Here is a 26031-nt window from a genome sequence, read left to right as displayed (position 1 = left end):
GAATAAAAAATGTCTTCCTATAAACTATTATACTCTCCACAGAATCCATACAACCTCTTACTGCTTCAGATGTATTTAGTTCCTATACTTGTCCCTTACTGAAAAGGACAGTTTCTATTTGCAGTTATAACCTGTGAATCATCTTTAATAGAACAAGAGGCACACATGAACATACACAACTTACTTGCTTTCTAAGAGTCTGATAAGTGGAAGAAATTGTTCATTTAGCAAAGATACTTTATGAGGATCGATTTCTTCCTGTGAACAATATGAAATATACTCTTCAAAAAGAAGACTGCAAAAGAAAGCAGAAATGTCAGGAAATGTGAGTTCCTACTATATTGTAGGTACTTTATAAATACTATTTCTAATTATTATACCACTATGAGGTTGAAATTATACCTTTCCTTTTTTTTTTTTTTTTTTGGTGTGCTGGTCTGAGGGCTTGAACTCAGGGCCTGGGCGCTTTCTCTGAGCTTTTTTTGCTTATGGCTAGCACTCTACCTCTTGGGTACCTCCTCTCCCCCTTCCCTCCAACCCTCAACCTCCCTTTTTTAGTGGTTACTTGAAGATAAGAGTCTCATGGACTTTCCTCTCTGGGCTGACTTCAAATCTCAATCCTCAGATCTCAGCCTCCTGAATAGTTAGTATTACAGGTATGAACCACCAGTGCCCGGTTATACCACTTTCTCTACCAAAATTTTGGTATAAAACTTCTTTTAATTTATCCAACTTGCCTGAGGTTCAATTAAACAATGAAAGTTAGCCTTTAATGAGCCCTCCATGCCAGAAAAAAGCAGAATAGTGTATTAACCCCATTCTGAGTCCCAAACCTAAACTAAGGTTTCATGCATCACATTTAATCCTCAAACTAACTCCAAGCAAGGGGCATGAACACTGCCCACCACAGGAAGGCCCGTACAACTTTACACGAATGGCAAACGCAGATGAAGGAAGACCAACTGCCAGATCTTACTACTCTACTAAGGAGCAGGCTTCCAACCTATGTCTGACTATAATGTCTGCGTTCAACTCATTGTAGTAAGCTGCCCTTTAACTTGGAAAGGAAAAAAATGACACTACAGTAGTATCTTTTCAGAACAGGAAGAATCCTATTTACCCTGTGCCTATCCTCACTGTTAGGGCTCTCCTGCCATTTACCGAGTGTAAACTGTGATACAGGCATTAGGGCTGGCAACTGTTTTTATGATAGGGTCTTGTACACTATTCATATTGATCTTGAACTTCCAACACTATGCAGCCTCAGGCTGGCTTCAAACTCACTATCCTCTCACCACAGCCTCCCAAGTGCTGAAATAATGAGCGCATCCCTGTAGTGGGCCCATTTATTAACAAAACACTTTAACAGCCACAAATTGTATTGGGTAATACTATAAATTCGGCTGACCTATTATCTTTCATTTTCTTCAGTAAGTTTTAAGAGGACACAGGAAAAGATTTACTTTTTATGCTGCCACAATTACTATATACCCATATTTAGTGAAATGCTATACATTAAAAAGAGATACTAGAAAACTAATCAACTCTGAAATGTATACTGAGCCACAAAGAATGTTAAAAACAATAGTTTGCTGGGCGCCAGTGACTCATGCCTTTAATCCTAGCTACTCAGGGGGCTAAGAGCTGAGGATTGTGGTTCAAAGCCAGCCAAGGCAGGAAAGTCCCATGAGACTCTTATCTCCAATGAACCACCAGAAAACCAGAAGTTGTACTGTAGTTCAAGTATAAAGCGCTTGCCTTGAGCTGAAGAGCTCAGGGACAGCGTCAGGCTCAGAGTTCAAGCCCCATGACTGACAAAACAACAACAACAAAATAAAACATAAAAAAAAAATAGCTTACTTAGCCAACAAATGGTCTAAGTTGTTCTTCAGTGGTAGCTTTATAAGTATGTCTTCTAAGAGTCTCTTGTAGATCTGACCATCTATCTCTTCAGCTTCTCCTTAATATAAAACAAATTAAACTTGAGCTGGGGGAAACTTTTTTTGTATGCACACACTATTACAATACTTGGAGCAGAATACCTTTTTAGAAACAATGAAAGAACATATACACTGACACTCAGCTTGTTACCTATTTTCAAAGACATATTTTACCTATTTTGTCATTTATAATTCTTGAAGCATTGAAAGCATTCTCAAAACATTTTTCTCATTCATATTTTACCTAAATTCTCTGTATTTTAACAAATACTATCATAGCATTTATATTAATAATAGAACATTAAATGCAAAAACTACATAGCTGTTCCCTAAGTCACAGCAAAAGCTGGTTGTAAAGTTGAGCCAAGAACCTAGATCCAACTAAACCCTGAGAATAGCTCAGGGTCTCCTTATTCAATCAAAGTTGCCATCCTTATTCTAGTTTACTTTTAACATATGACTCGACGTTAGTCAGGCCTTCAGAGCCTGACAACACTTCATGTGTTACCATGGCAATAGAAAGGACACATTTTCTGCCTCCTGAGAGCTAGGATTACAGGCAGGCACCTAGCTAGGTCTGGTATTCCTAAGGAATCTTTTTTTTTTTTTTTGGTCGGTCATGGGGCTTGAACTCTGGGCTTGAGCGCTGTCCCTCAGCTATTCAGCACAAGGCTAGTGCTCTACCACTTGAACTACAGCACCACTTCCAGTTTTCTGGTGGTTTATTGGAAATAAGAGTTTCAGGACTTTCCTGCCCGGGCTGGCTATGAGCCGCAATCCTCAGATGTCATTCCTGAGTAGCTAGGATTATAGGTGTGAGCCACCGGTGCTGGCTGAGACTCTTTTTTTTTTTTTTAATCGGTAGTGGGGCTTGAACTCTAAGCTTGGGCGCTGTCCCTGCTTTCTTCAGCTCAAGGTAAGCACTCTAACGCTTGAGCCATAGCACCACTTCCCCAGCTTTTTCTACTTATGTGGTGCTAAAGAATCAAACCCAGGGCCTCATGCATGCAAGGCAAGCACTCTACCACTGAGCCACCTTCCCAGTCCAATATACTTTAATTCCACAGTTGTTTTACTTTTAAATGTAGATTATTTAAGCTAAACAGAATTCAGAGAAATGACTCTGAAAAACAGGATCTCCCTTCAACCAATAGGCTTTCCACTCCAAGTATTTTCCAATTAAGACCAACAGACAAGTCAAAATCTTGGACAGCAGAAATTTCAAGTAATTTCAAGCTCACAGCCAGATGGTGGTCAGGGCCCAGAGTATAAGAAGCACACACCTGTGACATGGTGGATGACCGAGATGACCAGATGGGGAAGCATGTAGCGCAGGAGAGAACTGATGTCATACGTTCCAGAAATGTCCTGAAGCATCATGATAAGGTTGGGAACACTGCACAAGTGAGGGAAAGGCCTGGGGGAAGACAAGCATGTGGTACCTACAAGTTAGACAAGGCGCGAGACTGAACAGTAGCCTGTCACTTGTCTTCAAGGTAACATCATTTACTACTTACTTCTGACTAGTTCTACTTCTCAACTCAGTGATACATACTTTTTCCCAAGGCTCTCTGGCTTCTGTCTCTGCAGCAGAATTATCAAGCAACCTAATCCATCTCTGACCAAAGAGGGAACACTGGTCAGTGTTCTGATGAGCTGCGACGCCAGGGAATTAACGAAGGTATCTTCCATCATCACTTTCACAGAAATCTGACAGATTATCATGTATGTGGCAGCTCTGTAATCTGGTAGAGATGATTTCAACCCCTAGATATTTTTCAAAATATAAGAAAAGTGACAAAGTAAGGAAATTTTCTTCTCCTTCAAATGCTATTTTACTATGACAAATCAGAAATGTCAACATTTACGAGAAGGGGCTGGAAGGTGGCTCAGTGGTAGAGCCACCTTGCATGCCTGAGGCCCTGGGTTTGATTCCTCAGCACCACATAAGTAAAAAGAAAAAAGCCGGAAGTGGTGCTGTGGCTCAAGTGGTAGAGCGCTAGTCTTGAGCTGAAGAGCTGAGGGACAGTGCTCAGGCTCAGAGTTCAGGCCCCATGACCGGACCCCCAAAAAAAAAACAACAAAAAAAAACATTTACGACAAATGTTTACCCAACTTTAACTGTTCTATGATAATATATGGAAACTGAAACATCAGTGGTACCCCACAAATATGTGCGGAACTGATTTTTGTGTATCCGTTAAAAAATACAATTTCAAAACAGGTTCTATGTTAGGATGAATAAAACAATGCAGGTAGAGGGCTTAATGTGGTAGAGGGCTTGCTTAGCATGCATGAAGTCCTGGCTTCCATTCTTTAGTACTATATACACAGAAAAGGCTGGAAGTGGCACTACTGCTCCAGTGGCAGAGTGCTAGCTTTGTGCAAAAGAAGCTCAGAAACAGTGCCCAGGCCCTGAGTTCAAGCCCTAAGACTGGAAAACAAAACAAAACCTATCGTACAGTCAATAACTCTTTAGAGTTAGAAAACATGTGCTGGCCCCACAGGGATGGACAAGTCTCTTAAACAGAGAGAGGGGTCCTCTGCACTTCTCCACACATCCAACCACAACAACAGCTCTGCTTTTCCATGTTAGAAAGTGGCTGACTGAAAACAGCAATCAGTGAAAAGCACAACTTCCATGGAAGGACACTGCACGGGGCAAAAGAGGAAAATGGAGCGGCAGAAGCCAGTGGAAGAACAGGTAATGAGCAGCCCATGCCAGATGACGCTGCCATGTTCTTCACGTCAGAAATGACCACTTGAAACAGATCTGAGAGACAGCATCAGAGGCATGGGGCCGACATCAATTCTTACAGACCAAATTATGGTATGAAAAATGTCCTACTTTTTACTTGAAGATTAAATCTTACTAACCATTAGAAACAAACTGTCAAATTGAAAAATGTTTATTTGTAAGCAAAATTTTCCAAAGGAAAGCAATTCCTTTTGATACAAATTAAACTGCTAGAGACATGAGCAGGACCAACCTTTTGGACATAGGGAAACAGTTTGGCGACTATGTTGTCTGACACGTCCTCCGCAGCCAACAGAGCAGCCACAATGGTGGAGGCATAGAAAGACAGGAGCACACGCAGCTGTGCGGCACTTCCCGGGCGCTCGGAGAAAGCCTGGACGGGGAACAACCAAGACGTTGTACAGGCAGCTCTGCAAAACCTCAGACCACACAGCTGTCTGGTACATGAAACCTCAGCTAAAAAAACAATCGTCAATGGTAACCCCTCTATCCATGACCTTGAACGATAATAAAATTTTAAAAAGAAACAATCTCGCTGGCTGTCAGGAGTAAACTGCACCTCCAAGAAAGGATGGAATTCCAAACTGCTTCTACACCAAGGCTGCAGATACCTCAACAGAAGGAATCTCGCCAGCGTTCCACTCTCGCTGGGAAAGGCTCTAGTCTATGTTCTTCATGCAGTGCAGGCAATCGCACTCAGCAAACGATATGTGACTCACCTTCACAGACTTAGTCACTAGACTACAAATCAAATCCATGAAGCCAAGGTCTTTGTAGCAGTGGGTGACCAAGGTTCCTCGAGCCAGGGGCACTCCAGATTGCTGGTATGGGCACAGAGAACAAGCCGTTAGCAACATTCGTCACTACTCCATTCAGGCATCTACCCTAATGACATCTTCATACTGTGGCTGTTCACACATATGAATTACAATCTCCAAGCTGGTGGAGGTAACTAGATTAATGCAGAAAAATGGTGCCACTCCAGAAAGTCAAGAGAGAAGTTGATGGTGGAGGAATTTATTGAAGAATGCTTATTAGGTGTTCCCTATTCTTTTCTTTTTTTTTCTTTTAGCTGGTCCTGGGCCTTGAACTCTGGGTCTAGGTTCTGTCTCCAAGTTATTTTCCTCAAGACTAGCACTCTACCACTTGAGCCACAGTTCTACTTCTGGTTTTCAGTGGTTAATTGCAGATAAGAGAGAGACTCATGGGACTTTCTGGGATGACTTCAAACTATGATTCTCAGATCTTAGCCTCCAGAGTAGATAGAATTACAGGTGTGAGCCACCAGCACTGGGCTTCCTCCATTTTTTTTTAACCTCTTCAGTTTCAAAACTTAAAATACTAAACAGCATAGTACTGTGAAAAAACACAGGCTTTAGCATCAGATCAGAATTCACATACCAGCTCTAAACACGGATCATGTGAACTATCTGGTAAGCACCTTAGCCATCCAAGCTTATTTTCATTTGTAAAGAGTTTTATGAGACCTTAATACAATGCAAAAATGCTTAACTTTACATCAGGCATTAATTAAATGCTAGATGTTACAAATAACGGTAACAACTAGAAGTTAGACAATGAAAGTGATTTAGGTATTATTTGACTAATACCCCTAAGCACTAGGACTTTATTTCTCCCGAATTTTATCCCTTAATCAAAAATTGTCATGCTTACATTCAGAGGTCCTACAACAATCATACCTTAACTGGAAACAACCAGTACCATTTGTGCTTTGGATTATTAATTTTTAGAAGCTGTATCACTCGTACAAATATTTTTGTCTCGTGGTATGGCAGAACACAGGCAATGAGACTATCTTGATTGTAAAGGTGGATATGGAACCTGGGGGGAAAAAGCAAATAATTCAAATGGACAGGAAACCTACAGGCACACGTCCTGACATGTTCAAATTCTGCATGAGATAAAACTACCTAAAAGAATAAACCATCTGGTCAGTCATAACCATAAACAAGGAACATAGCACTAAAGTATGAGGCCTCCAACTCTGCATCCACGTCTACTCAGTACTGTCTGGCCATTCTGATGCTCCAGGACTTATACTCCATTCTCATTCTTTCCTGTTGATTTCTGTAGTTCTGTTAGCTACCTGTGAATCAACCATTCCAGACACTTCTGTGCTGGCTTCAGCAGGAAGTAGGGGGACAGGTGGATCAGGAATAAGGAAATGTTTTCATCCAGCTGCTTGTTCACGGCTTTGGTCTGGACGCTGCGCTCCAGGGTTTTTGCCAGCTGGCTGAACAGGGGTGCTTCAAACTGCTCAAAGGCGGGATCAATCCCCAGCAGTTCCTCCAGGCCAGTGCAGCCTAGGAAAAGACCACATCAGTCAACACTTCTTTCCCAAACAGACTCATCCTAGTCTCTCACTTTCAGAACTGGGGCTTAAACTGAGGGCCACATGCTCTTGCAGAGCCCTTCCACCCAAGACAGGCACTCTACCACATGTGCCACGGCTGCACCTCTGGCTTTTTTTCTGTTTGTTGTTCTGGAGATAAAAGTCTCACTCAGAAGTGGCACTGTGGCTCAAGTGGTATCGCGCTTGCCTTGAGCTGAAGAGCTGAGGGGCAGCGCCCAGGCTCAGAGTTCAAGCCCTTAGACCAACCAAAACAAAACAACAAAGTCTCACAGGCTTCTCCTGCCCGGGCGGGCTTTGACCCGCGATCCTCAGCTCTCAGCCTCCTGGGTAGCTATGATTACAGGAATGAGCCACCCACAATGGCTTCCTATTCTGTTTCTACGGTTTTCTTTGCCGGTCACGATGGAGCTCTTAGCATGCGTAACTCGAAGACTCGACAAAGATTCGTGGTTTTTAACAGACGAAGTCAACCCTATCTCACTAGATCAGAAAGCGCTAGGTGGCAGGAGTCCACCCTGGCCTTTCTCAGCCTTCTCTTCAGTCCTCAGCCACAACGAGGCCCGGCCTCCGGGAAGGCTGGCCAGATGGCCTGCACCCCGCCGGCCGCCCCCGCGCGGTCCCGCCGGCCTCCCCGCGCCGTCCCACCCGGCTCCCCCCTTCCTTTCCTCCAGCTAGCTCCTCTCCCGCGTGTGCCGCGGCCGACACACTTCGAGCACCGCGCGCGGTCCGGAGCCCCCTCCTCCGCCCCGGGCCCAGCGCAGCCCTCCGCGGGGAGCGATCCCAGCGGAGTCGGGGCGAGTTACCGATGGCGAAGGCGGTGTCCCGGTCGATGGCGGCCGCTTCCTTGGGGTCGAAGAGCAGAGAGGCGGCTTCCCGTCGGGACAGGAGGCTGGGGTCGGTCTGGGGCAGCGCGAGGCGCCGCAGCTGCTGCGCCAGGGACGTCATGGTCGTCGCCGCGGGGACCTGGGAGCCGGGAGGACGTGTGAGGCGCGGGGTCGAGGCCGCGGGGACCTAACCCTAACCGCGCCCTCCCCGACCAGGGCCGGCCCCACGGCTCGCCTCAGCCCCGCCGGGCCGCCGCTCAGCCCCGACCCGGCTCCAACCCGCACAGCCCCAGCACGCCTGGCCCTCCCTCGCGCTGCCGCCCAGCGGATGCCGCAGCCCGTCCGCGGCCCGGGGCTTCTCCTCACCTTCCCTGGAGCACGGGCTTTGGGCGGATCGCTAAGGCTAACCGTTCAAAGGAGCCCCGGCGTGGGGCCGAGGAGTCCAGCGCTCGCCCGGAAACCAGAAGCACATGTCAGAGGAACCTCCGGTTCCGGGCTCTACGGCAAGAGACAAGGTACAGGCTTGTGGGACGCGCGACGCGGAAGCCCCGCCCTCCAGACGGTAGTCACGCCTTCTCAGCGGTAACCACGCCCTTCGGAAGAAACCACGCCCCGACGCCACCTTCTTCCTAGTGGTTGCAACGCCTCCCGTGCTGGGCCCGCTCCAGCCAACGGTTCTCCGGGCTCCACTGTGGTTTTTCTGCCTGAGGAACCCATGGGCAGGGGGCGGGGCGTCCCGGGCAGGGGGCGGGGCATCCCGGGCAGGGGGCGGGGCGGAGGCTGCAGCTGTGCACGCCAGCATCGCCAACCGAGAAGTGACGTGCTGTGACGGCCAGCACGGGAGAACACGGTGCAGAAGACGTTTATCCAGGGCTGGAAAGCATCCGGTTCCAAAGAGAGCCGCGTCCCGTGGACTTGGCTGAGTCCTGGTGTTGGAGGCGTGGCAGAGACTTAGTTAATGCTGTCCCTCTATATTTAACCCTTAAAAATCTCACCTTCGTTGCAGCAGAATCAGAATGTTCGTAGGCGGTGAGTGTCACTGCGAGGAGCCCTGCCTGGCACGCTCACTGACTCCCTGAACCGACTCACGAGCGCTGTGTGCCCGCGTTGGCTTTGTGCTCACGAAAGGCGTGTCAAGCGACCGAGAGCCACGTAGAGACGGGAAGAGCAGGATTAGCCTAACGAGAGAGAACGATTTACTCAGAAACGTCAGGATCTTGTGGACGTTTGGCACACACACATATACACATGTATATGAGTATATGTATATATATGACAACGGACGGGTTGTCATCTGAGCCATCAGTGATGTGAGATATGGATCATTAGCAAAGTTTTTGAAAATCGGCATTTCGGCCGAACGCCCACAGACATTTGACAGAATGATTGCGGTGGTCATGAGTCTGGGAATTGGTTTATCTTGTCACTAAAAATGACTGCTGTCTGTTATTTTGAAAGGTGCTCCTGACAACTCGGAGTTGAACAATGGAGCTGGAGGAAGCAAGTGCCTGCTACACCGGGAACAACCTACAGGTGCCGCCAAAGCATCTTCTCAATCATGGAGGTCAGTCCGGATTGACCCAGGTGTGTGGGTGGGGGAGGTCACATTTTTAAATGCGAAAATTACATGCAATTGTCTGAAGTTACATGTCACGAAATGAAATAAAATGATGGCTTCAGTGTGTCATTTAATATTTAGGAATTTTAAAATGTTTAGTTAGTCTTGCCTAGTGGGAATCGTTCAGTTCTTCCCCATCATCACCTCATCCAGGGACTATTTACCAGTGGGGATATTGATTATTGATTAAGGTAATAATGAATACAAGTCTAAAACTTTATGGAAATTTAAACAGATTAAAATAAAGATTCGGGCTGGGCACCAATGGCTCATGCCTGTAATCCAAACTACTCAGGAAGCTGAGATCCAAGGATTGTGGTTCAAAGCCAGCTGAGGAAAAAAGGTCTATGAGACTCTTATCTCCAATTAACTACTAAAAAAGCTGGAAGTAGAGCTGTGGCTCAAGTGATAGAGCACTAGCCTTGAACACAAATGCTCAAAGACAGTGCCCAGGCCCTGAGTTCAAGCCGAAGGACCAGCACACACACATACACAAAAGTATAATGTATTCATTCTCCCTGCTGCAAAAATTGCTTGTATATAATCAACCTATGAATAAAGCTAATGCACACAAATATAAACTTAATTAGAAAAAAATGTTAAAATAGTAGAATACATTATTTCTTGTTCCTTAATGGTTATAGTTAATATAAGGATGCTATTTAAAGTGGTAGTGTTTACTCCTGACAAAGACATACATGAATTCATATTTTCATATATTGCTAATGATACTAGGAAGTTCTGTACCCCTTTCAGAAGCAGGTTGGAAATAGGAATCCAGAACTCAAAACCTGATTAACTTACTAATTGCATGTCTGGAAGCCATTGGAGCCACCATCCCACGATAATCTTCTTGTGTGGGATGGTGGATTTAAAAAAATGCAATGTGTAGTTAAGTATATAGTTAATATATTTAAATGTAAAGAAACCTACAACTTGATAATATGAAACAAAACAATGTATCCTTGCATACCAAAGATTTCTTTTTTTGGTCTGGGAGGGGGAAGAAAGATAAAAACTTGAACTTAGTATCTGACACTTTGGCTCATAGCTAGAGTTCTATCCACTAAGCCACGCATTCCACCCGCATACCAATGCTTTCTATATTGTTTCCATTCTGAACCAGAAGCCATGGTTTAAACCTTCAGCATAGTTAACATTTTTCCCATAAATAATTCCATAAAAATAACTTGCTGGAGACCGTGTACCAACAGATATGTAAATAGCATGGCGTGCTTGGCTGTTTGGTTGTCTTAGTGCTGTGTCTGTAGAAGGAAAGGAGAGCTTCCTTTGGAGTCAGTGCTCAGTTCTGCGACCAGATTTCCACCCAGAGAACCAATGAGATAAGTGCACCCTCACAGAACTGTAAACCCCTGGGGAAATTTCCACTCTGTAATCTCAGAGGACCCTTACATAAAAGGCATTGTGCATGTAAAAAATAAACTAGATGCACAGTTGCAGACAGTCAAGAATTTAAGACTGCCAGGTGCTCACGCCTGCTCACACCTGTAATCCCAGCACTCAGGAGGCTGAAACTCCAATAAACCACTCAGACAACCAGAAGTGATGCAGTAGTTCAAGTGGTAGAGCACTAGCCTCGAGCTGAAGAGCAGCACCCAGGCCCAGAGTTCTAGCCCCATGACTGACAAGAAAGAAAGAAAGAAAGAAAGAAAGAAAGAAAGAAAGGAAGGAAGGAAGGAAGAAAGTGAAATTAAGGCTGTAAGTAGGTTAAAGGTGTGTGTGTGCATGCACACGCACATACCAGCTATTGTATGGAAGGCAAAAAGGGAATCCATCCCATTAAACACTGCAACATTGGGAAATAAAAATTATTCGGATGGTTGAGGACCGGAAGGATGATCAGATACCTTTCAGAAATTAATTCAAGCTAGGAGCTGGTGGTTCACTTTTGTAATCCTAGCTACTCAGGAGGCTGAGATCTGAGAATCACAGTTCAAAGCCAGCCAGGGCAGGAAAGTCTGTGAGACTCATCTCTGATCAACTGCCAAAAAACCAGATGGTGCTGTGGCTCAAAGTAGTTGAGCTAGCCTTGAGCAAAAAGAGCTTAGGGGTAGCACCTAGGCCCTCAGTTCAAGCCCCACAACTGACGGGGGTGTTGCGGGGTGGAGGAGCCTGGCTCTCTACTGCTTGAGCCATACCTCTACTTCCAGCTTTTTTTTAATGGTTAATTGGCAATAAGAATCTCACAGTCTGGGCTAGCTTTTAACAATGATCCTTAGATAGCTGCCTCTGGAGTCGTTAGAATTACAGCCCATGGCTTGATTGGAATTTTTAAAACTTAAATGATTTATAACTGCAGGAATGTTTTATGAACTAACCATAGAGTTGTCAGAAAAGAAAGCATTAAACAAAAAGCTAATGGTAACTGAGAAGTTAACCTTTGTGGAATGTAGACATTGCCTTAATGCTAGAAGGCTTCCAAGCTTCAACTCCACAGACTTGTAAATCTAAATGGAAGAACTGAGGGCTGATGCCAGCAGCACACATCAATCAAATGACTTTCCCCTGCTAGATTTTCCATTGTTTGATCATAATCTTTCCTTTCCCCTGAGGCTAACTGAGAGTTTGATTAGCATTAGTACTTTATCTACATACCCAGAACTTAACTAGAAGGAAGACTTTAGCTAAGATAGCTTTCATCTGGGCACTTATTGCATTATTCATTGAATCCCTGCCAAATGCTGGATTTTTTATTTTGTTTTTTGCTGGTCCTGGGACTTGAACTCTGGGCCTGCGCTCTGTCCATGAGCTTCTTTGACTCAAGGCTAGCATTCTACCCACTTGAGCCACAGCGCCACTTCTGGCTTTTTCTGAGCCAGCTTAGGCTGGCTTCAAACTGTGATCCTCAGATCGCAGCCTCCTGAATAGCTAGGATTACAGGTGCCTGGCTCAAATGCTGGATTTTGCAAAACGAGATCTTTTGCTTTGAAATACTAAGCTTTTATCTTTGCTTTATGATATGTGATATGGAAGGATTAACTTGTATGTGTGGGTGTGTACGCACACGCATGTGCGCACACACAGTCCTGGTCACTTTCCCTGAGCTTTTTTTTCTGTTCAAGACTGGCACACTACCCCTTGAGCCACAGCTCCACTTTTTGGTGGTTAACTGGGAGATAGAGTCTCACAGATTTTTCGCCTGGGCTGGCTTTGAACCTTAATTCTCAGATCTGTTTTCTGAGTAGCTAGGATTACAGGAGTGAGCTTCTGTCTCAATTTTTTTAGTGCTGTTTTCTCCCTTCTCCTCCTCCTCCTCCTCCTCCTCCTCCTCCTCCTCTTTGCCCCTCTTTCCCCTCCCCGCTCCTCTTCCCCCTCCTTCTTCCTCCTCCTCCTCCTCCTTCTTCTCTTCCTCTTCCTTCTCCTCCTCCTCCTTTTTTTTTGTTAATATTGCTGAAAATAGCAACTTCTGTATTTGGGCAACACAGTCAGGGTACCCCACTGCCCACAGAGCTCTGTTTTGGGTGTTCCGACTCCCCAGAATCTCTCAGGCTCGTGGATTGAGCTTTTGCAGAAGGGTGCGGGAGGGCCAAGCAAATTCGGCCATGCCAGCCACCAGGTCTGTCTTCAGGTGAGCACTGGTGTCCTGCGCAGCCATGTGAGTTCCGCCTGGCGTCCTTGGCCACGACCCACCCCAGCCATTCACTCTCCAACTTCTGCAGGATTCTGTCCCCGCAGCCCACACTGGTGGAGCCTAGGAAAGACGGTGACTGTCGGGTCTGGCGAAAGAAAGGACAAAGAGGAAAAGCATCACACCCTATACTCTTGCACCGTGGCTTGGCACCCTGCATGCCAATTAAAAACCCATGCAGTCTTCAACTCAGCTGTTTCACCGTCAGAAAACAAACTTAAAGAATTCTAAGGTAGCCAGGCGCTGGTGGCTCATGCCTGTCATCCTAGCTACTCAGGAGGCTAAGATCTGAGGATCACAGTTCAAAGTCAGCCCAGGCAAGAAAGTCTGTGAGACTCTTATCTCCAACAAACCACTAGAAAACCAGAAGTGGTGCTGTGGTTCAAGCAGTAGAGCACTAGCCTTGAGCTGAAGAGCTGAGGGATAGCGCCCAGGCCCAAAGTTCAAGCCCCATGACCAGAAAAAAAAAAAAAAAAAGACTTGTAAGGTATAGGCTGGAGTCCACACTGACACACATACAGGTGTGCAAGCCGAGGGGCTTCTAAATGGGCAGTCCCCAGGCCCTCCACCCATCAGCACTAGTGAGAACTATGGAATAAATTGAGATTTCCATGTTCCAGAAATACAAGCCCAGTGGGAGAGAATATTCTAATACTGTGGTATGCTGATCTTCACAAGCCCTGTGTTACAACCTCTTCCCTATGTACACCCATGGCAGGCTTGGCATCTGAGCGTCACTGTCCCAAATTAGTATAGGCCTGCAGCTCACTGGAGGTCAGCGGCTTGCAGGGCATTCCCCTCCTTCCTTCTCTGTGGCCTCCTCTCCTATTTCCCTCTGCCTTCCCCTCTCAACTCCAGCTAACGCTTGCCTCTGACTGTTCACTGTTTTTGTAACACAAGGGATATACTTCTACCTCAGGGCCTTTGTACTGGCTGTTCCAGCCACCTTCAATGCTCTTCCTCCAGTCATCTCTATTTGTGTCTTCTCTAACTTGCTCTTCACCCTGTTATCTTCATAAATGTTATGGGTTCTCAGGCGGTGCTAAGTCCCTCCTTCCTTTATGAACCCATGCAGAACTAACAAGCCATGGTCACTCTGTGACCTGCTCTCCTTTCCTCTATCGTTTTGGATATACCAAATATCTGATTTGTTCAGCTTCTTTACTTTTGTTGTTGGTGGTGGTGGTCCTAGGGCTTGAACTCAGGGCCTGGATGCTGTCTCTGAACTCTTTTGCTCAAGGCGAGGGCTCTACCATTGGAGTCACAGCTCTACTTCTGGCTCCTTGGTGGTTAATGGGAGATAAGAGTCTGACAGACTTCCCTGTCTGGGCTAGGTTGGAACAGTGATCCTTAGATCTCAGCATCCTATGTAGGTAGGATTTCCTTTCTGTCCCTCCGTCTGTTTACCTAGGTGGAGGTCCGCTTGTTTCTCTAGCCACCGCTGTGTGTTTGGAACAGTGGCTGGAGCAGGTGAGACACTGGAGAATTACTCTTTGGATTTATTCACTTGGCAGGAAGATTCATTTTCCACAGTGTGACTTCTTCCGTGGAGCAGCGGGCTGGCCGTCCTGCTGGCCTCGGGCGTCCAGGTGACTCACACGCTTTTTCTGTTTTGGTGCTCTGCAGCCTGAGGAACCTGATCCCAGGTGACTAAGATAGAAAGAAATAGAACATGGCAGCCTGAGCCCAGAGCCGAGGCTCCCGAAAGTTCATTTGTAAGTCAATTGTTTGGACATCCTGAACCTATTTTCAGAACGCAGCCAGGCACGGCTAGTTAACTGCAGAGGAGTCAGAGAAGACAGAAGGTGCCAGAGCCCAGAACTAGATATGCTCTGGGAAAGGGCTGGCTCCGGAAGGACAGGAACAGGTGCGTGGGACACTGGGGGCTCCGTGTGGCTGGCAGGGATGGCGTCTAACGGGAAGTCCAGACACCACCCAGCATAAGAGAACCAGAGGGAAGACGGAGACCCCAAGGCAACAGACTTGTCTAGCAATGCAGGAGGAGTGGTAGTTCAGAGATATGTTTATTTACCAGTACCATGCACAAACAGGCCGCAGAAGAAAAGACTTGTAATGCCTACCTCCGACGACTCGTATCCACTATATTTAAGGAAGGGCCCAAAACAATCCAATAAAAGAAATAAGGACCCTCAGCCCAGTGGGAAAATAGGTGAAACACCGGAACAGCCACTTTCAACAAGATGGTAATATCCAGCTGGGTGGCTCTTGCCTGTAATCCTAGCTACTCAGGACGCTGAGATCTGAGGGTCATGGTTCAGTGCCAGCCCGGGAAGAAAAGTTTACGAGACTCTTTATCTCCAATTAACCAACAAAAAGCTGGAAGTGAAACTGGAAGTGGCAGAGTGTGAGGCTTGAACAAAAAAAGCTCAGGGACAGTGCCCAGGCGCGCACGCACACATACACACACACACACACACACACACACACACACACATACACTCCAAAAAGGGACATTCAAGGATGCCCATGGCAGCATTATTTAGAACAGCTGGACCTGGAGCCCATCCAGATGTTCATGGCAGGAGAATGGTCCCCACCTGGGAACAGCCACACAGCACAGTGTGGCTGAGCAATGAGAATGAACGCACCATTGCCGCCTGTGGCCGAATCACAGAAGCATAAACAGAAGAACACAAAAGATACAAAAGAACACAGCAAGCCTGCCTTATTTGGGGACGTATTACTCACAGACTGACCAAGTGCCATCAGAAATAAGTGAGTAGCCAATCCAAAGAAAGTTTGCAAAGGTTTTAGATTCTCCAGTGCACAGCTCAGGAGATGCAGGAAAGTGTCGCCAGTCACAATGTGGTCTTGGCTGTTGTGTTTGCATGGCTGCGGGAACTTCTCTGCCTTTCTTTTGGGGGAGAATCTGCCCCCTACAAACAGTGGTGTTCCAAGGAAGGAAACTGTGAATGAGCTTCATTACAGCGACAGAATGAAAAGTTGGGGTCTGCTGAAAGGTGACATGTCTTCCGCAAAAGTTAGGTGGCAGCGTGGGAAAAACAAATCCAGCAATTGCAGCGTTTGAGATAAGGAATATGAAATAAGGTGTATTTTTTTTTTTAATGAGCAGTGTTAATACGTGCAACAGGGGCTGGGAAGGTGGCTCAGTGGTAGAGCACTTGCCTCATATGCATGAGGCCCTGGGCTCGATTCCTCAGCACCACATAAGCAGAAAAAGCCGGAAGTGGCTCTGTGACTCAAGTGGTAGAGTGCTAGCCTTGAGCTGAAGGGCTGAGGGACAGTGCCTAGGCCCAGAGTTCAGGCTCATGACTGACAAAACAAACAAAAAAATGTGCAACAGTAATTTTGGGACAGCAAAGTAACCTAGTCTATATGGGTTTTGTTTGTGTGCTTGAACTCAGGGCACAATAACTGAGCTTTTGTGCTTAAGGCTAGCATTCTACCACTTAAGCCATAGCTCCACTTCCAGTTTTCTAGTGGTACATTGGAGATAAGAGTCTCACAGACTTTCTTGCCCAGGCTGGCTTAGAACCATGATCCTCAGATCTCAGCTTCTTGAGTTGCTAGGATGACAGGTACTCATCTCCATGTGGTTTCTTGTATACTCATGTGGTCCCACCAGAGCCTTAAAGGTAGCAAGGTGGACACTTGTCACCTGGTGCCTGGCCTACCATCAACCCGATAAGCTTTGCTAAAACATGTTCAAGTGCACACGCTTCTGTCTTGTAGACACACTTCCCATACCCAGTGTTATGACATCCACCAGTCTGAGACCAACAAGCTGGTTAGAAGGACATGGTGGGCAGAGGCTAGCATATGGCTGCCCTGTTTTCACAGCCTGTGATGTGGGCCCCAGTCCGGTCAGCATACGTAGCTAGCATTCTCTGAGATCACGGTGCTGTCCAGGCAGCTAACGTCATCGCTCGGTCCCCTCTGGCGTCTGAAGTCTCATTTTAGCCATGAGATCACACCAGCATGGGGAGCCACTAGTAGAGATCATGTGACTAACAGCTCGGTGACCCCAGGCTGGCCCCAAGCATCACGTGCTGGGGCTGTGACTTAACCAGGCCTTCGCACAGGGCAAACACATCTAACAGAAAATGTGAGCGAAGCAGATTCTTAGTGTTGAGTGACAACTTTGGCCATCATCCCCAGGTAGCAGTGGGCCACGCTGCCCCTGAGGCCCTGAGAGGAAAGAAGCAGGCTGCCTAGTGGAAGGAAGGATGATGGCAGCCATTTTTCCACCTAGCAACTTCTTGCTTTGGTTTTATGCCTGTTTAGTTCCAGATCTAGCCTCGTCCAGAGGGAAATACAGAAATAGAATCTGAAGGACTGGGAAAGAAGGCGATAGAAAAGAATCCACTTTAAGTGCTCTTGGAATTTCTGGAATTTCCTATCTGATTAATCCTCAGGATCATCTAAAATAAGCTCAGGCTGCCTTGTGGGATCCTGTGGAGTTCTGGGTCTTGGACCCCTCCTAGCTTGGACCCCTGGCCTGCAGGTGGGGCTTGGGCCAGAGTCAGGGAGGGGATGGGAGGAATCGCTCCCTCCTGCCCCCTACTCCCACACCGGGGCAGCTGCTCAGGAGATTGGGGAGAGACAATTGCCAGATTGCCAGTTGTCAGGGCCAGGTCTGAGAATGTTTGGATGCTAGACATAGATAGGTTTCTCCACAACTCCAGTGCTAAATTTAAATCTAATAAAGCCCTTCTCTACCCACAGAGATCAGGGAATGTTTTTGGAGCAGGGTGGAGGTGAGCAGGGCTCTAACACTAAAGGACTGGGGGAAGAGATTAGCAGACACAGTTTGGAAAAGGTTCCCCAGAATTCTGCAACGCACCTCAAGTCTCAAAGCATGATAGTCCTGGCTTGTCCAGTCATTTGCCAAATGTGCTCCTGACATTTTGTTTTCCCTACTTGGTAGTTTTTGTTGTTGTTGTTGTTGGTTGTAGGGCTTGAACTCAGGGCCCAGGGAGCTCTTTTGCTCAAGACTAGCATTCTACCATGTGAACCACAGCTCTACTTCTGGATTTTGAATGGTTCATTGGAGATAAGAGTCCCATGGAAACTTTTCTGCCCAGGCTGGCTTCAAACTGCAATCCTCAGATCTTGGCCTCCTGAGTAGCTAGGATTACAGGTGTGAGCCACCAGCACCCAGCTTTGTTTTATTTTTATTTTATTTTTGTCAGTTGTGGGGCTTGAACTCTGGGCCTGGGCACTGTCCCTCAACTCTTCAGCTCAAGACGAGCGCTCTACCACTTGAGCCACAGCACCACCTCTGGTTTTCTGGTGGTTTATTGGAGAGGAGCATTTCATGGACTTCCCTGCCTGGGCTGGCTTTGAACCGCAATCCTCTGACCTTAGCCTCTTGAGTAGCTAGGATGACAGGCATGAGCTGGGTGCCCGGCTTATTTTTATTTTTTAAAACTTACAATCCAGTGGGTTTTGTTACATCCACAGTGTTTCATAACATCATCCTCCACCCCAAAGCCCAAAACCTTTGAACAGTCACAGGTCTCTGTCCCCAAAATACCATGTGCCTCTGTCTCTATGGTCTCTGCCTCCTCTGGACATTTCATATAAATAATGAATACTCTATGTGCACATCTAGGGCTAGTTTCCTTCCTTCGCTGTGATATTTTTGAAGTGCTTCAATATTGTTGCGTGTGTCGGTATTTTATTTGTCTTTAAGCCTGAATAACACCCCCACTGTGTGCATCTGCCACATTTGTTGTTGTTGGTCTTTTCAACTCCTGACAGTTTGGAAGGGATCTAGAAAGCACGCAGAAGGATGTCCCCGGGCTCAGCCCCAGCACAGCGCTGCCCTGCACACTTCCCTGTCGGTATCGGCCAGCAGCAAGGGCGTCTGAGGGCGAGGGAGAAGGGGTAGGCATAATAACATGTTGACAGCAGCCACCAGAGCGTCTTAGGGTTGATCCTAGAAGACTTAGGGTGTGAGTTTGGATGTTATCAACTGTGGCTTCTCAAATCCCCGAAGTTCAGGGCTGGCTGGATGCATGCCGGTGATGGCGTTCACGCAGATGCACCTTTCTGCCACCCAGGTTGCACCCAGTGAATGCCTTCCTGTGGCTGTGAGCCCAGGAGGGATGAGACAGAAGTGCGGGTGATTTGGGCCCTGACCTTTGACCTCCAAGTGCATCAAAGGGAAACCCAGACAAGCCCCCATTTGCAGACACTCACTCAGCCATTTCATGGCATAAATGCAGGGTGAAATCTAAAACCAGAAGTGGGGGACTGTGGTGGGTGCCCTTGGAGGGTGAACTCGGGGGGGTCCCCATTTCTATAGAGCTGTGGTTCTCTGATGGCCACATGTGAGGACCTGCCTGTCCTCATAGGAAGCTCAGATGCCACCTGCTGGGCTGCCCCTCCTCCTGCCAGGGTGAAGTTCACAGCCAAGTTCCTGGTTAGGTGATAATGAAGCAGACTGCAAGGCACACAAGAGACCTATGAGGTCTCACACTGAGGGAGGTGAGGGGACTGGAGATGTGGCTCAAGTGGTAGAGCGCCCACCTTGAGCAAAAAAGCCAAGCGAGAGATCAAGGCCCTGAGTTCAAGCCCCACTACTGGCTCTCACACAAATAGTAGTGTGGATCGTGGCACTTGAAGGTATATTTCCTCTTGCTTAAGAAAGGGCTGGGACATACGTAGCTCAATGGCAAAGTACTTGCCTAGCAAGTACAGTGTTCTGGGTTCGATCATCAGAGAAAAGACCCAAAAAACAAACAAAAAGCACCCCCAAACCAAACCAAAACAGTTTTTTAAAAAGAGAGAAAGCAATGCAGAAGAGGAAGAATAAGAAGAGAAGAAGGAAAAAGAAGCTACTGCAACCTCAGAAATAAGTATCCAGTGTGAATATTGTATCTCACTGTGTTTGTTGTTCTAGGAATCAAACTGGGGCCTTATACATGTGAAGTAAGCGATCTACCATTCATTCCAGGAAACGATCTTTTAAATGTACTTAGTAAAATGTGATGATAATGGGCACTGGTGGCTCATACCTGGAATCCTAGCTACTCAGGAGGCTGAGATCTGAGAATCATGGTTCAAAGCTGGCCCAGGAAGAAAAGTCTCTGTGAGACTTTTCTCTCCCATTAACCATCAGAAAACCAGAAATGGCACTTTGGCTCAAAGTGGTAGAGCACTAGCTTTGAGTAAAAAGAGCTTAGGGACAACAGCACCCAGGCCCTAAGTTAAAGCCCCAGAAATAGCACATGTACACATACACACAACCAATCAATAAATGTTTCCTGAATGGCTATAACTACTGTTATCGTTCACCCTTCGAGGGGAAACCTGGCCATTGTCATCTTCAAAGTTGCTTATAATCTTCTGCCGTATTTAGATGAATTCTTCCACCTCTGATGTTCTCTAGCACTCTAGTGTAGTTTTTATTGTTTTTAGTCTTTTATTCTGTTCCTCGAATTAAATAGAAGAATAGAATTCTATTAATTCCTTGAGACCAAGTTCACATCACTCTTAACTTGTGATTTGCATGCAGAAATTACTCAATAGGTGTTTTTGAATGGAAAATTTCAATTTGCTAAGTCAAATTCTGTAGATGTCTTTCAATTTGCTGTTTTCACACCAAATGTAAGATATCCAAGAAAAACCAACATAGTTATCCCTTCCCCTCTCCCTCCCCTTTCTCTTTCCCTTTTTCCCCTCCCTCCTTCTTTTTTTCTAGAGTCCTGTTCTGGTGGAACTTGTCAGTTTCCTCCTCAGTCCTCCATGCGATTCAGGGAGTCCTTGTCCTCTTCAGTGCAGGGTGAAGAATGAGAACGGTGGCGTGGGACCTGAGCACCTGGTCCCGCCCCACCCGCCTCTTCTAGAAGGGAGGATGGACATTGGGGGCAGGGCAGATCCATGTCCTCCTCTGTGAGCAGAGGAAATGGCAGCCATCTGGCCTGTGCTCCAGGCTGCTGTGAAGAGCAAGTGACCTGAGCCTGGGGGCTTGGGAGAAGCACAAATAACCACACTGTGGTCAAGTCTAAGGAGCAGCCACGCACCGGCCAGGCTGGACGCCCGCCGTGGACAGCCCACCCTCTGCCGTGGCATCTTCCCGCTGTCCTGTGGGTATTTCTTTCTGTGTGAATGTCTCCTCCACCCCACCAAGCCTCAGGGATCCTGGGGAGAGTGGATGTGGTGGCTGTGTCCCAGCACGTCGCGCATGTGGACAGACGCTCCGTCTCTCAGGGACATCATCCCCACGCGCTCCTCCTGCTTTCAGATGACACGTTCCTGTGAGGATGATGCACACCAGTCCCATGAGGAACAAATGCTCATGGGTCGTGGCGATGATAAAATGGCAGCCCGGCTTTTATGAGCGTTTTCTTTGGCTTCCTTTGGCTGCCAGTCTCCTTTCCTTTCTCGCGGGTACAGCTAGGTATTTTTAGGGCTGGACTGGGGCTTGAACTCAGGATCTGGGTGCTCTCACTCTACCTTGCACACACACATTGAGCTATGGAGAAAGAGGGGTAACGGATTGTTTTGGGGCCTCATCTGCCTGTCTCTCACGGTTCTGAATGATCTTTATGAGATGTGAGCAGAACCCCCCAACACCTGGTAAGCCCAACGCAGGACCCTTGACTATCCTTTGAGAACTAGAACCTGATAAAGCATTCACATAGTCGACGGCTCTCCAGTGTCTGGTGTCTCATGGCCCTTTGCTACAACTTACGGAGTTTGTCTGTTTCTATGAGCTCAAGGCCCCGCACCCCAGGGAAGCAATAGAAGTAGATGGCAGCTCTCTCTCTCCCCAGGATTTTGATATAACTACAGAGCTCTCTAGAGCCTGGCACTCTCGCCAGCTCCGATGAAGAGGAACACAAACCCCAGGGGTGTGCCAGGGTAGGAAATCCCTACCTAAAAAAAGACGTGGATGTCTTCAGTTTGTCAGTGCACGTCCATGGCCTTGACCTGGCTCACGTCAGCTGCCCCCAAGACAGGAGGCGCCTTCTGTGCTTCCAAACTGTGCACCCAGGGCTAGCCTGGCCCAGAGGTGGGAGTGAAGGAGGCTGCAGGGGAGAGCGGGCAGGCAGGGCTCCAAACACAGGGAGTGGAGAGCAGCCTCTTCCCTCTGCAACAAGGAGCAAAGATAAATTAACTCTATAGCTTCTACCCTGGGTGGAAGGAATGATTTGCAAGCAAGTTATTTATGTGGAGTAGGAATGGCTCCTTTTGAAAAGGTGCTGGTGACTCACACCTGTAATCCTAGCTGCTCAGGAGGCTGAGATCTGAGGATCAAGGTTTGAAGTCAGTCTGGGTAGAAACGTTTGTTGGGCTCTTCAGTTAGCCAGCAAAAAGCTTACAGTAGAGGTGTGGCTCAAGTGGTAAAGCCCTAGCCTTGAGGGAAAAAGCTAAGAGGAAGCACAAAGCCATAAATTCAAATCCCAGTATCGGAACACACACATAGATGTGCGTACATGTGCGTGTGTCTGCATACATGTATGCACACAGGCACACGCACACACACACACAAGATAATGACATCTGCTCATGGAAAGTTTATTTGACAAACCCCAGGTACAAATAGAACCAGCTCCCTAATTTATGGTGCTCAGTGTACAAAATGAAAATGCAAGGCCAGAATAAGAAGAAGAGGAAGAGGAAGAAGAAGAAGGAGAAGGAGAAGGAGAAGGAGAAGGAGAAGGAGAAGAAGAAGAAAAGAGGAAGAGGAGGAGGAAAAAAGGAGGAGGAAGAGGAGGAGGATTATTTCTGGCCAGGGAGAGGAGGGCCTAACTCAAGTGGTAGAATATTTGTCTAGTGTGTGTATGAGGGCCTAAGAACCATCAAAGAAAAACAAAAAATGAAAAAAAAGAAAACAGAAGGAAGGGAAGAAGGAAGAGGGAGGGAAGGAAGAAGGAAGGAAGGAAGGAAGGAAGGAAGGAAGGAAGGAAGGAAGGAAGGAAGGAAGGAAGGAAGGAAGGAAGAAGTTAGTTCTTGCTCAGGCAGAGCACTAGGCCAGCCCAGGCCCTGGACCAGCACTGTCTTTTGCCTTCTCTTCTTCTGTCCCCTTTCTTTCTCTGGGCAGGAGCATGGGTCACAGGGGCTCTTGGTCTTCAGTCTCCTGATCTGGGGCCTGGGGTGGGGCCTGGAATCCTGGCTCAGCCCCTCTTTCCCAGAAGAAGGCACCAGACAATCAATTTCATTTAATTACTTAAGGACACCCCACCCATAAAGCCAGCTCATCCCCCTGCTTTAAAGATGAGAAATCTCCAGGCCACAAGTGGTCAAGGAATCCACAAGTGGAGCTGGGATTTAAACCCAGAGTTTCTCAATCCACCTCCATCGCCCCCGTTTCAGGTCACGTGAGACACAGCAGGTGGCCCAGCAGCACTGAGCCCCACCGCCTGGCTGTCCCAGAAAGCCAGCCCCTCCCAGGGCCAGCGTGCACCCAGGCCAGATCTGCCACCACATCCGGGAAGTTGGCGAGGCGCGCTCAGTGGGCCACACAGCCATGTTGGAGTTTTCTGTCCTGGGTGGAGTGGGGCCAGACATGACTTGCCATCCATGTCTCTAGGCCTGCGATCCGCCCTCCAGAGTCTCAGCCCGGCCCTTGCATTCCTGTCACCGAGGCACTTTGAAGGCCTTGGCCACAGCTTATCATTTTTTCCATTCTTAGGCCAGGGCTATTTGTAGTGTCTCCACCTGTCGCCATGCGTGTTCGCTTCACACCAGCAGCCAGCCCTGTAGAACACTGGGCTTTCTTTGAACGCTCCATCTTAGGGACTCCGAGGGCCGCTGTGGCGTGGGCTAAGTTAGATGCAGACTGACAACTCCTCCTTGGCCCCGAGTCATTCCACTGGTAAAAGAGGATCACTTCCTAATTATGTGATAACTTCACTCACTGCTCTATGTGCTTACACTAAAGAAGCTACTTCCTGTATGCAAGAGAAGCAGGGGCTGGGATGCCCTGTAATGGACTGTTGATATTGCTCTTTTCATGGACAAGGACACATGGCAGGACAAAAAGACGAGGGGAAACCTAATTTCTCGAGTGTAAGTTAGAAGAATGCAAACTGGGAAATATCATGCATGCACCCATTAAAATGCAAAACTAAGCCGGGTGCTGGTGGTTCACGCCTGTAATCCTAGCTACTCAGGAGGCTGAGACCTGAGGATTGAGATTCAAATCCAACCCGGGCACGAAAGTCCAAGAGATTCTTATCTCCAATAAACAACTCAGAAAACCAGAAGTGGCGCTGTAGCTTAAGAGGTATAGGGCTAGTCTTGAGCTGAAGAGCTGAGGGACCTGGCCCAGGCCTAGAGTTGAAGCCCCATGACTGACAAAAACAATAAAAAAATAAAGGAAAACTATGGAGACGATTCGTTCCAAAAGAAAATGGAATGTATAGTCCATTAACTTAAATTAGTAAGTATGAAATGCAAAGCTACAAAGCTCTTACAAGATAACAAATGAGAATATCTAGGTAACCTTGGTTTTGGCGATTCATTTTTTTTAAATTTTAGTTTATCTTATTTTGTCATTTGTGGGGCTTGAACTCAGGGCCTGGGCACTATCCCTGAGTGTTTTTGCCCAAGGCTAGTGCTCTATCACTTTGAACCATAGCTCCAATTCCAGTTTTTAGGTGATTACTTGGAGATAAGAGTCTCATGGCCTTCTTACTTGGGCTGGTTTTGCACTGTGATCCTCAAATCTCAGCCTCTTGAGTAGCTAGGATTACAGGTGTGAGTTACTAAGACCTGGCTTAGTTTTTAAATATTATGACAAAAATATAAGGAAAAATTCTTGGAAGCCTGTGAAAATTTAAACTATTGATCTGTAAAGGACAGTGTTAAGAAATTAAAAGATGAGCCATCAGTTAGGGTAAAAGTAATCACAAAGTGTACATCTCATGAAAAACTGGGGCCAAATAGATAAAGATTTTTTTTTTTTTTGCCAGTCCTGGGGTTTGAACTCAGGGCCTAGGAACTGTCCCTGAGCTTCTTTTGCTCAAGGTTAGTGCTCTTCCACTTGAGCCACAAGGCCACTTCCTGCTTTTTCTGTGTATGTGGTCCTGAGGAATTGAACCCAGGGCTTCATGCATGCTAGGCAAGCACTCTACCACTAAGCCACATTCCCAGCTCAGTATAAAGAATTCTTAAAAGAACCCAATGTATAAAGAATTCCTAAAATTGAATTAAAAAAAACCCTTAATCCAAATTTTAAAATGAGCTAAAAGGAGCTTGGTATAGCAGTAAGCTGTACATAAGCCCAGCTACTGGGGAGCAGAGATCAGAGGATCTCCAGTTGTAGCCAGCAATATTAGTAAGACTCTATCTTACAAAAAAAAGTGTAAACAAAAGGATTGGGGATGTGGCTCAAGAGGCAACTTGACTAGCATTTATGGGGCCCTGGGTTTGAGCCCCAGGACTGGGCTATGTGGTGGTGGAGAGAGAAGCTGAAGTCTGAACAGCTAGTCTGAACTTCAAGGAAAAAAAAATTACTTAGCTGGTAAAGAAGTACATGAAAAGATGCTTTCCCTGGCATTGTGAAGTATTGAAAACGGAAGCAATGAGCTGCTACTGTACACCAGGAACGGGGCTGCAAAATGATAGGGCCACTCTGGAAGACATTTGGTTTCTTACAACTTAGGACATAGCTGTAGTGCCCTTGGCATTTGACTCAAATGAATTGAAAACACGAAACCTGCCCATGGATGTTCATAGCAACTCTATTCACAGTGACCAAAGCTTGGAAGCAACCAAGATGCCCTTAGGTAAGAAAGTGTGTGGACTGCAGAATGCCCAGACAATGGAATATTATGTGGTGCCTAGGAAAGAGAGGCGGGGGAGAAGGAAGGAAGGAAGGAAAGAAGGAAAGAAGGAAGGGAAGAAAAGAAAGAAAGAAAGAGGGGCTGGG

General features: G+C 46.9%; 1 protein-coding gene across 1 annotated transcript in view; it reads right to left on the bottom strand.

Annotated features, from left to right (window-relative positions):
* The window catches only part of Heatr1 (HEAT repeat containing 1), a 41553-nt gene extending 33188 nt beyond the window's left edge, over nt 1-8365 (bottom strand). The window contains exons 1-10 of the mRNA XM_013009230.1: nt 8263-8365; nt 7876-8035; nt 6806-7022; nt 6399-6540; nt 5418-5519; nt 4931-5071; nt 3496-3707; nt 3224-3357; nt 1861-1960; nt 185-295 (exon numbers count right to left, since the gene is read on the bottom strand). Coding sequence (XP_012864684.1) covers nt 185-295; nt 1861-1960; nt 3224-3357; nt 3496-3707; nt 4931-5071; nt 5418-5519; nt 6399-6540; nt 6806-7022; nt 7876-8017 — 1301 coding nt within the window. The 5' untranslated portion in view covers nt 8018-8035; nt 8263-8365. The remainder of the gene's footprint in view (nt 1-184; nt 296-1860; nt 1961-3223; nt 3358-3495; nt 3708-4930; nt 5072-5417; nt 5520-6398; nt 6541-6805; nt 7023-7875; nt 8036-8262) is intronic.
* Between the last annotated feature and the right edge of the window lie 17666 nt (nt 8366-26031).

The sequence above is a fragment of the Dipodomys ordii genome, unplaced genomic scaffold (genome assembly GCF_000151885.1).
Source record: "Dipodomys ordii isolate 6190 unplaced genomic scaffold, Dord_2.0 Scaffold9, whole genome shotgun sequence".
In the NCBI taxonomy this organism is placed as follows: Eukaryota; Metazoa; Chordata; class Mammalia; order Rodentia; family Heteromyidae; genus Dipodomys; species Dipodomys ordii.
Note: the sequence above shows the minus strand (reverse complement) of the source record. Positions and strands in the feature narration are given on the sequence as shown.